This window comes from Homarus americanus, unplaced genomic scaffold (genome assembly GCF_018991925.1).
Source record: "Homarus americanus isolate GMGI-L3 unplaced genomic scaffold, GMGI_Hamer_2.0 scaffold7111, whole genome shotgun sequence".
Taxonomy (NCBI): domain Eukaryota; kingdom Metazoa; phylum Arthropoda; class Malacostraca; order Decapoda; family Nephropidae; genus Homarus; species Homarus americanus.
The window spans coordinates 1-10,376 of record NW_024737603.1 but is presented as its reverse complement, the minus strand read 5'-3'; the positions used below and the strand labels follow the sequence as shown (position 1 = coordinate 10,376).

The 10,376-nt window shown below is 44.8% G+C and overlaps 1 protein-coding gene across 1 annotated transcript; it reads right to left on the bottom strand.

Moving 5' to 3' along the window:
- Positions 1 to 6,215: 6,215 nt before the first annotated feature.
- Positions 6,216 to 9,448, bottom strand: LOC121873482 (flocculation protein FLO11-like; the record flags this gene model as incomplete). The annotated part of the gene is made up of 4 exons (XM_042377072.1): positions 6,216 to 6,750; positions 6,926 to 7,107; positions 8,970 to 9,152; positions 9,257 to 9,448. Coding segments are annotated over 4 exons (1,092 nt in total), but the record flags the coding sequence as incomplete, so codon positions are not given.
- Positions 9,449 to 10,376: the final 928 nt, after the last annotated feature.

Sequence of the window (10,376 nt, the reverse complement as noted above, 5' to 3'; positions counted from 1 at the left end):
CACCTAACCCTATTTTCTACATAAGCCCTGTATTTCTATTACGCGATTTTCTATAACACGATATTTTACAAGAACACAACTATCGCGTTATAGCAGAACTGACTGTACTGTACAAGAACATAATAATGGCTCCTAAAGTAGATAAACTTTGTTGTGTGAACAGAAAGAAGAACACGTTGAAATTGAGTGACAAACTTGAAATAATTAAGAAACTAGAACGTGGTGAGAGCAATACTGTTCTAATGGAAACATACGACATTGGAAAGTCTACAATTTATGATATAAAAAAGGCACAGAATAAAATTCTAGAATTCACAGCTTTTTCTTTAAAACTGCTCGTTTTGATAAATGAAGCATGCTATATTTACTAATGAATAAACTATCAAATGTACCTGTTCATCTCTTCTTTATTCCTCCTTAAATTTGAATTTTAAAAGTACTGCCTGAGAATCCGGAAAATCCGAAAATCCGGACCGACCCAATTCCCAAGCAGTCCGGATTTTTGGACTTCTACTGTATCCGCATTATGACACAGACCAAGCTCAGGCTCCAAGCCTTGCTGGATGTATTTGCTCGCAGGACTGTGGAATGTGGTCTCATAATATCTGTTGACAAGACGAGGGTCCTCAATCCTCGTCCTTCTCACCCTCTGCCTCTTGACTTTAACATTGACAGCATCCCTTTGAAACTATGTAGCTCCTATAAATATCTTGGAAATTGTGTGAATGATGCAAACTTTGTCTACAACCTTCGTGCCAAACTAATAAGAACATAAGAAAATAAGGAGTCTGCAATAGGCCGGTTGGCCTGTGCATGGCAGCTCCTGTCGAGAGTTACTACCACTCTCTATCATCCATGAATCTATCCAGTCTCCTTTTGAAACTTTCCAGCATTCCAGAACTTACTACAAAGTTGCTAAGCTTGTTCCACTCGTCCATAACCCTATTTGTGAACCAGTTCCTTCCTATCTCCCTCCTAAACCTAAACTTATCCAACTTAAATCAGTTGCTTCGAGTCCTATCCTGCTCGGATATTATAAGGACTTTATCTATATCCCCTTTATTGATTCCTTTCACCCACTTAAATATTTCTATCATATCTCCCCGCACTCTTCGTCTTTCTAGGGAATGCAAGTTTAGTTTCTTTAACCTATCCTGATATGGAAGGTTTCTAAGTCCCGGAATCATTTTCGACATTCTTCGCTACACCGACTCTAGTGAATTGATATCCATTTTATAATAAGGGCACCAGAACTGAACCGCATAATCGAGGTGCGGCCTGACTAGCGCAAGATATAGTTGCAATAAGACCTCTGCACTCTTATTACTTACACTTCTAGATATAAAACCCAATACTCTGTTTGCCTTATTTCTAACATTAACGCACTGTTTTCTAGGCCGTAGGTCCGGGCTTACAAGTACCCCTAGGTCTCTTTCACAAGTCGACTTCTCTAGGTTGATGTTGTTAAGGCTGTATAATGCAGCGCATTAAACCCCTCAGAACCCTTGTTGGCAAGGGCTATAGAATTAACATCACCTATGCTCGTACTTTCTATCTTCACTTCATTCGTTGTGTAGTTGACTACCATGCTCTCCATCTTGTGGTTATTCCGCCTAAACAACTCAACAGCCTTGAGGTAGTGCAAAATGAAGCCATGTGCATCATTCTAGGATGCCCTAAATCAACCAGAATTGTAAACATGAGGAAAGAGCTCAGACTGCCCTCCCTATCTGAGAGGATAGCTCCACATAATACCATGTTTTGTGTCAAAGTTTTGAAGAACAATGGTCCCCAAACTACAGCTCAAACTGAGTTGATGTTCTATCTAAGTAATCCCAACTATCTCACTAACCTTCCACAAAAGACTCTCTTTGGGGCGTGGCTTCATAAAAGTGTCGCAGATCTCTTGAAACTGAATGTCCCAATCACCCCAGACGAACCTATTAATGCCATTCCTCCTTGGCTGGACATATCAGTTCCTATTAATTACACTCCTGTTGGTAGTAAGCAAATGTTAAACACCGATGTGGTGAGATGTGTCACACTAGAAACTATTAACAGACACATAGAGAGTATTAAATCAAGTGAATGTTATGCTTTTACTGATGGTTCTGTGCAGACAAACACAGGTAGAACAGGCTGTGCAATTGTAATATATAAAGAAAAAGAGATGATAGTGTCAACCAAGCAAAGGCTGAACAACTGGGCCAGCACAGCACAAACTGAACTAACTGGAATCTACGTAACCACAGACTACCTTAAAGAAAATGGAGGTGGGGTGATATTCTGCGACTCTCAAAATGCTTTGGAATCAATGAACAGCCCGTCAGGTTCTATGTCTAAAGTTGTATGTGATATTAAAAGATGTGTGATATCTGCCAATGAGAACAACTCTCGTATCAAATTTAAACGACACTGCACAGATTTGAAAGTTAGGTTAGGTCAGGTTCTAATAGGTTAGGTCAGGTTCTAATAGGTTAGGTCAGGTTCTAATAGGTTAGGTTAGGTTCTAATAGGTTAGGTTAGGTTCTAATAGGTTCTGTGTATTCTTGCCTCCATTTTCGTGTTTGGTATCATAAAAATATTATCTCCAGAAATTTTGGTTCAATTCCATAAATTATTGAACTCGGCTCACTATTACCGGTAAAAATTTGTCTTATCCAAATTTACCAAACTGACGTAAGATATTTTTCTGGTGTGGTTAGGTTAGGTTACGGTGGTAGGTACAGTAGCTAAAAACATCTATCTGTGCATACTTTGTGGGAAACTTTATTAGACAATGGACGATAAATATTGTTATACGAAGGCTGTCACTGGTAACACGTCAAATTTCAGAGCATATCGACCCCCACCTGCACAGATAGTTGTTTTAGCTACTGTACATGGTAATAGGTTAGTCTATTGTGGCATGATAAATAATTTTTCTGGTGATTTTTGGTGTTTTTTAGTAGATTCTGAACATCTTTTAATGTGGAAATGCAACATTTTTTTTTTTTTTTCCAATTTTTATGAGGAATCAAACCCTCAAAAGGTTAATTTCCACAAGAAACAAAATTCACAATCAACTAAAAAACACCAAAATTCACCAGAAAAATTATTTATCATGCCACAATATACTAAACTATTACCATGTACCTACTACCCAAACCAAAACTAACCTAACCTACAAAAACTAACCTAACCAAACCTGACAAAAACTAACCTAACCTGACAAAAACTAACCTAACCAAACCTGACAAAAACTAACCTAACCAAACCTGACAAAAACTAACCTAACCTGACCTGACAAAAACTAACCTAACCTGACCTGACCTGACATGAAAACCTAACCTATGACCCGACCTGCCCGGTATATTAAAAACAGAAACAACTTACTCTGATGGTAGTTTGAGGCCGTGGAGATGACACGGCCGCAGAGTTCTGGCGGGTTAGTCCTATATATTACCCAAAAATCTGAAATACCTACATAAAAACCAATATTAACCCAATTAATTTTTGCCAATTCACCAACTGCCGACGACAACGAATTATTTCTTACTACAAACACCAATATAAACCTTTCGCACTAATACCACGGAGAATACTATATACAATGACGGAGTTTATCTTGCAATTATCTTATCATAAACATCTTCACCCTTAAATTTCCATTTGATTAAGGAAATAAAACCGTCAGTAACTACTGTACTTCCTGATAAACTACCACGGCGGCAGATTAACTAACTCCTCAACATCACATGTAACTTAATTATTTAAAAATACCAACAATTTACTCACCATAGAGGACAGTAGCGACATAAGCCGTTTAAATAACTTAATATATAAATACTAAAAATATAATCACCACATAACAGCCAGTAACATGTCCTTCCTAACGGCCTTACCCAGGCTAATGGCCTGGTGGTGACGTGTCACAATGGTGTGTTATATAGACAAACTTATACCACATTCAGTTAATATTCAGCCCTTAACTGTCCAGCCATCTAGTGATTTAATTTCACTATAAATATTTAAGGTCATCATAGGAGAACGAGTTGTTGAGAGGGCCAACGGGGACGTCATCACTCGCCGTTAATTTATTACCCAAATGACTTTAGATATTGCGGAAACAAAGGAAACTACACTGAATTATAACTACTAGGATATACATTAACGGTACAAATATTTACCTTGATAAATTAAATATGTTCAGAGCATTTATTCCACTGATGTAAGTTATTAGATAAAATAAACCAAAATAAAAGTTTTGGTCAAGGCTTTATGGTATTATTTCAAGTGATTCTGCACTTTTGTTAAGGGTGAGACGCTACGACCTTGCAGCCCAGAGAGGAAACTAGGCCTATCTACCTCTTAGAAGATCATGAAATAACTGCACAGTATATATAGGCCTACAAGAGAGCTCAGACTTTCAACTGGTTCACCCATGTTAATATAGTTATTATTATCCACTCTGTATCTGTGTTCTGGCTAACAACTGTTTGGCTGAAGCGTATTCCAAGACTAAACTATCCATTCATCTATATCTATTTTCAGTACATTCATTGGGGAAAATAATGTTATAAATTACGCGGAAAATTTTAGCGTCGGTTTGTGTTTTTTTTTCTCTACTCGTGACCAAAAACAACTCAAACACGAGGGTCGAGTTTTTGTGTTTTTTGTCATTTTTGTCCATATTTTTAGGTGTTTGATTTATTTTCGATGTGTTTTATATCATCAATAAAACCCCTAAAGGTAAGTAATATAAAGTGATTTAAGGTATTTTGTGTTTTATTGTTGTTTTATGAGGTTTTTAAATTCACTCTAAAGTTAACAGGTGGCTGAGAACCCTATGTTTATATAGATTAATTTATATTATAATTTTATTGTTTTCAAGTATTCCGATGATTAATGGATTTAGGAGATTTAAACTACCTTTCAGGATTATTTGAAACATTTATTAATTAGGATTAATGAAGGCTAGGTCTTTACTGTCTCTCTCCATTAAGAAGAATCGTAATATTTTGAGAAATTTTTATTTATTTTATTACTATTAGATATAGTTCCTGGGTCTTGTGGCGAAGTTAGAATACTTACTTAAGTTTAATTAATGTAGGTTTTCAGCTCAATATAAGGATCCTCAGTTATAGAATCTATGGTCCCAAAGTGGCTCTGTGGTACTATAGCAAATCTGTTTTGTAAGTCATGTTATATGAGGCAAAATTATCGTTTAAGTAATGCATCATTCTAGTTGTTCAAAAACACATCAAGAATCACCGGAAAGCCATAATTTCTCGTAACCCAACCATTGGAAAACCATAATTTCAACCTAACCTAACCATTGAGAAACATTTCATGCTAACCTAACCATTGGAAACCATACTCAACCTAACTCAACCATTGAAAACTATCATTTCAACCTAACCTAACCATTGGAGAACATTTCATGCTAACCTAACCATTGGAAAACCATACCTTAACCTAACCCAAACCATTGAAACCATCATTTCAAATCCTCTAACCTAACCATTGGAGAAACATTTCATGCTAACCTAACCATTGGAAAATTATAATTTCAACCTAACCAACCATTGAAACCATCATTTCAACCTAACCTAACCATTGAGAAACATTTCATGCTAACCTAACCATTGGAAAATTATACTTCAACCTAACTTAACCATTGGAAAACTGTAATTTCTAACCTAAACCTAACCATTGGAAAAACATAATTTCAACTCAATCCCAAATCATTGGAAACCATTTCATGCTAACCTAACCATTGGAAAACTATAATTTCAACCTAACCTAACCATTGGAAAAACATTTCATCTTAACCTAACATTAAAATTTCTAAAATTCACTGCATGAAAATAATCTCATCATATAGTATTAAAAGTTCCCTCCTGACTCAATGCTAATCTATTTTTTGCCGCATTTTATGGTTGGCGATGTAACAACCCCTCGCAAACTGTTCGGGATTCTACTGCCCTGGGGATTACACTAGCACTGGTACTGGGGCCTACTGGTACTGGGCTTCTGGTACTGGGTCACTGGTACTGGGTCACTGGTACTGGGTCATCATACTGTCACTGGTACTGGGTCACTGGTACTGGTCAATATATCAATACTTGGTATTGGGTCACTGTACTGGGTCACTGGTACTGGGTCACTGGTACTGGGTCACTGGTACTGGGTCACTGGTACTGGGTCACTGGTACTGGGTCACTGGTACTGGGTCACTGGTACTGGGTCACTGGCATCGGGGACACTGGTACTGGAACATTGGTACTGGCACTGTACTGGAACATTGGTACTGGGTCACTGAACTGGGGACACTTGTACTGGAACATTGGTACTGGGACACTATACTGGAACATTGGTACTGGGTCACTGAACTGACACTGGTACTGGGTCACTGGTACTGGGACACTGGTACTGGGACACTGTACTGGGCTCACTGAACTGGGACACTGGTACTGGGACACTGGTACTGGGTCACTGGGTGGGTCACTGGAACCACACTGGTACTGGGACACTGGTACTGGGAACATTGGTACTGGGTCACTGAACTGGGCTGGCTGGGTACAGGGACACTGGTACTGAACACTGTACAGGACACTGCTGGTACAGGGACACTGGTACAGGGACACTGCACAGGGACACTGGTACTGGAACACTGGTACAGGGACACTGGCACAGGGACACTGGTACAGGGACACTGGTACAGGGACACTGGCAGGGACACTGTACTGGGACACTGGTACTGGGTCACTGGTACAGGGTCACTGGTACAGGGTCACTGGTACTGGGGTCACTGGTACAGGGACACTGGTACTGGGTCACTGGTACAGGGTCACTGGTACTGGGGTCACTGGTACTGAACACTAAGTACAGGGGGTCACTGGTACAGGGTCACTGGGTACAGGGACACTGGTAAGAGGGTCACTGGTACTGGAACACTGGTACAGGGTCACTGGTACTGGGAACACTGGCACAGGCCCAGCCGGTACTGGAACACTGCAGGGTCACTGGTACAGGGACACTGGGTACAGGGTCACGGGTACAGGGACACTGGTACAGGGAGCACTGGGTACAGGGACACTGGTACTGAACACTGGTACTGGAACACTGGTACAGGGTCACTGGTACAGGGTCACTGGCACAGGGTCACTGCATAGGGACACTACAGGTCACTTGGCACAGGGTCAGCCGGGTACTGGGTCACTGGTACTGGAACACTGGTACAGGGTCACTGGTACAGGGGTCACTGGTACAGGGACACGGGGTACAGGGTCACTGGTACTGCAACACTTGCACAGGGTCACTGGTACTGGAACACTGGTACTGGGTCACTGGTACTGGGTCACTGGGTACAGGGTCACGGGTACAGGGTCACTGGCACAGGTCACTGGTACAGGGATTACTGGCAGGGTCACTGGTACTGGGACACTGGTACAGGGTCACTGGTACAAAACAATGGTACAGGTCACTGGTACTGGGAACACTGGTACAGGGTCACTGGTACTGAACACTGGTACAGGGTCACTGGTACAGGGACACTGGTACAGGGTCACTGTACAGGACACTGGTACAGGGTCACTGGTACAGGGACACTGGTACAGGGATGACTGGCAGGACACTGGTACTGGGCCTGGAACACTGGTACAGGGTCACTGGCAGGGTCACTGGTACAGGGTCACTGGTACAGGCACACTGGGTACAGGGTCACTTGGTACAGGGGTCACTGGTACTGGGTCACTGGTACTGGAACACTGGTACAGGGTCACGGTACAGGGTCACTGGTACAGGACACTGGTACAGGGTCACTGGTACTGGAACACTGGTACAGGGTCACTGGTACTGGAAACACTGGTACAGGGCCGAGACGGAACACTGGTACAGGGTCACTGTACAGGGACACTGGGTACAGGGTCACTGGTACTGGGTCACTGGTACTGGGACACTGTACTGGGTCACTGTACTGGAACACTGGCACAGGGTCACGGTACTGGGTCACTGGTACTGGGACACTGGTACAGGGTCACTGGTACTGGAACACTGCACAGGGTCACTGGTACTGGGAACACTGGTACAGGGTCACTGGTACTGGAACACTGGGCAGGGTCAGCCTGTACAGGGACATTGGTACAGGGTCACTGGCACTGGGTCACTGCACTGGGACACTGGTACTGGGTCACTGGTACAGGTCACTGGTACAGGACACTGGTACAGGACACTGTACAGAGTCACTGGTACAGGGACACTGCACAGGGTCATTTCGGTACAGGGTCACTGGCACAGGGACACTGGCAGGGTCACTGGTACAGGGACACTGGGTACCTGGACACTGGTACTGGTACAGGACACTGGTACTGGGTCACTGGTACAGGACACTGGGTACAGGGTCACTGTACAGGACACTGGTGCTCTGGTCACTGGGTACAGGTCACTCAGTACAGGGTCACTGGTACAGGGGTCACGGTACAGGGTCACTGGTACAGGGTCACTGGGTACTGGGTCACTGGTATCGGAACACTGGTACAGGCTGGTACAGGGTCACTGGCAGGGTCACTGGTACAGGTACACTGGTACAGGGTCACTGTACAGGGTCACTGGTATCAGCCACAAAAGAAAGTCACTGGTACAGTCACTGGTACAGGGACACTGGGTACAGGGTCACTGGCAAGGAAAGGTCACTGGTACTGGGTCACTGGTATGGAACACTGGTACAGGGTCACTGGTACAGGGTCACTGTACAGGGACACTGCAGGGTCACGGGTACAGGGACATCAGTAGGGCCTGGTACAGGGTCACTGGTACAGGGACACTGGCAGTACAGGGTCACTGGTACAGGGACACTCTGGTACTGGGACACTGAACACTGAACACTGGTACAGGGACACTGGTACTGGGTCACTGGTACTGGAACACTGGGTACAGGGACACTGGTACTGGAACACTGGTACAGGGTCACTGGTGGCTAGGGTCACTCTGGTACAGGGACACTGCACAGGGTCACTGGTACAGGACATGGTACTGGGACACTGGTACTGGAACACTGGTACAGGGACACTGGTACTGGGACACTGGTACTTGAACACTGGTACAGGGACACAATACTGGAACACTGGTACAGGGTCACTGGTATGAGGGTCACTGCTGGTACAGGGACACTGGGTACAGGGTCACTGGGTACAGGGTCACTGGTACTGGGTCACTGGTACAGGGTCACTGGTACAGGGTCACTGCGGCTGGTGGGACACTGGTACAGGGTCACTGGTACAGGGTCACTGGGTACTGGGTCATCGGTACTGGAACACTGGGCAGGGTCACTGGTAGGGTCACTGGTGAGGGACACTGGTACAGGGTCACTGGTACTGGAACACTGGGTACAGGTCACTGGCACTGGAACACTGCACACAGGGTCACTGGTACTGAACACTGGTACAGGGTCACTGGGTACAGGACACTGGTACAGGGTCACTGGTACTGGCTCACTGGTACTGGGACACTGGTACTGGGTCACTGGCACAGGGACACTGCACAGGGTCACTGGTACAGGGTCACTGGTAAGGACACTGGTACAGGGTCACTGGTACAGGGACACTGGTACTGGGACACTGGTACTGGAACACTGGCAAGTAGGGACACTGCACAGTCACTGGTACAGGGACACTGGGTACAGGGTCACTGCACAGGGACACTGGTACTGGGTCACTGGTACAGGGTCACTGGGTATGCAGGGATACTGCACATGACACTGGTACAGGGTCACTGGTACAGGGTCACTGGTACAGGGTCACTGGTACTGGGGTCACTGGTACAGGACACTGGTACTTGGGGTCACTGGCTGGGGACACTGTACAGGTCACTGGTGGGTCACTGGTACAGGGTCACTGGTGGATCACTGGTACAGGGTCACTGGTACAGGGTCCACTGGTACAGGGTCACTGGTACAGGGTCACTGGTACAGGGTCACTGGTACTGGGTCACTGGTACTGGGTCACTGGTACTGGGTCACTGGTACTGGGTCACTGGTACTGGGACACTGGTACTGGAGTCACTGGTACAGGGTCACTGGTACAGGGTCACTGGTACTGGGTCACTGGTACAGGGTCACTGTTACTGGGACACTGGTACTGGAGTCACTGGTACAGGGACACTGGTACTGGGTCATGGTACTGGGACACTGGTACTGGGTCACTGGTACAGGGTCACTGGTACAGGTCACTGGTACTGGTCACTGGTACTGGGTCACTGGTACAGGGACACTGGGTACAGGTTTACTAGTTCAGGGTCACTGGTACTGGGTCACTGGTACTGGGTCACTGGTACTGGGACACTGGTACAGGGACACTGGTACAGGGTCACTGGTACAGGGACACTGGTACTGGGTC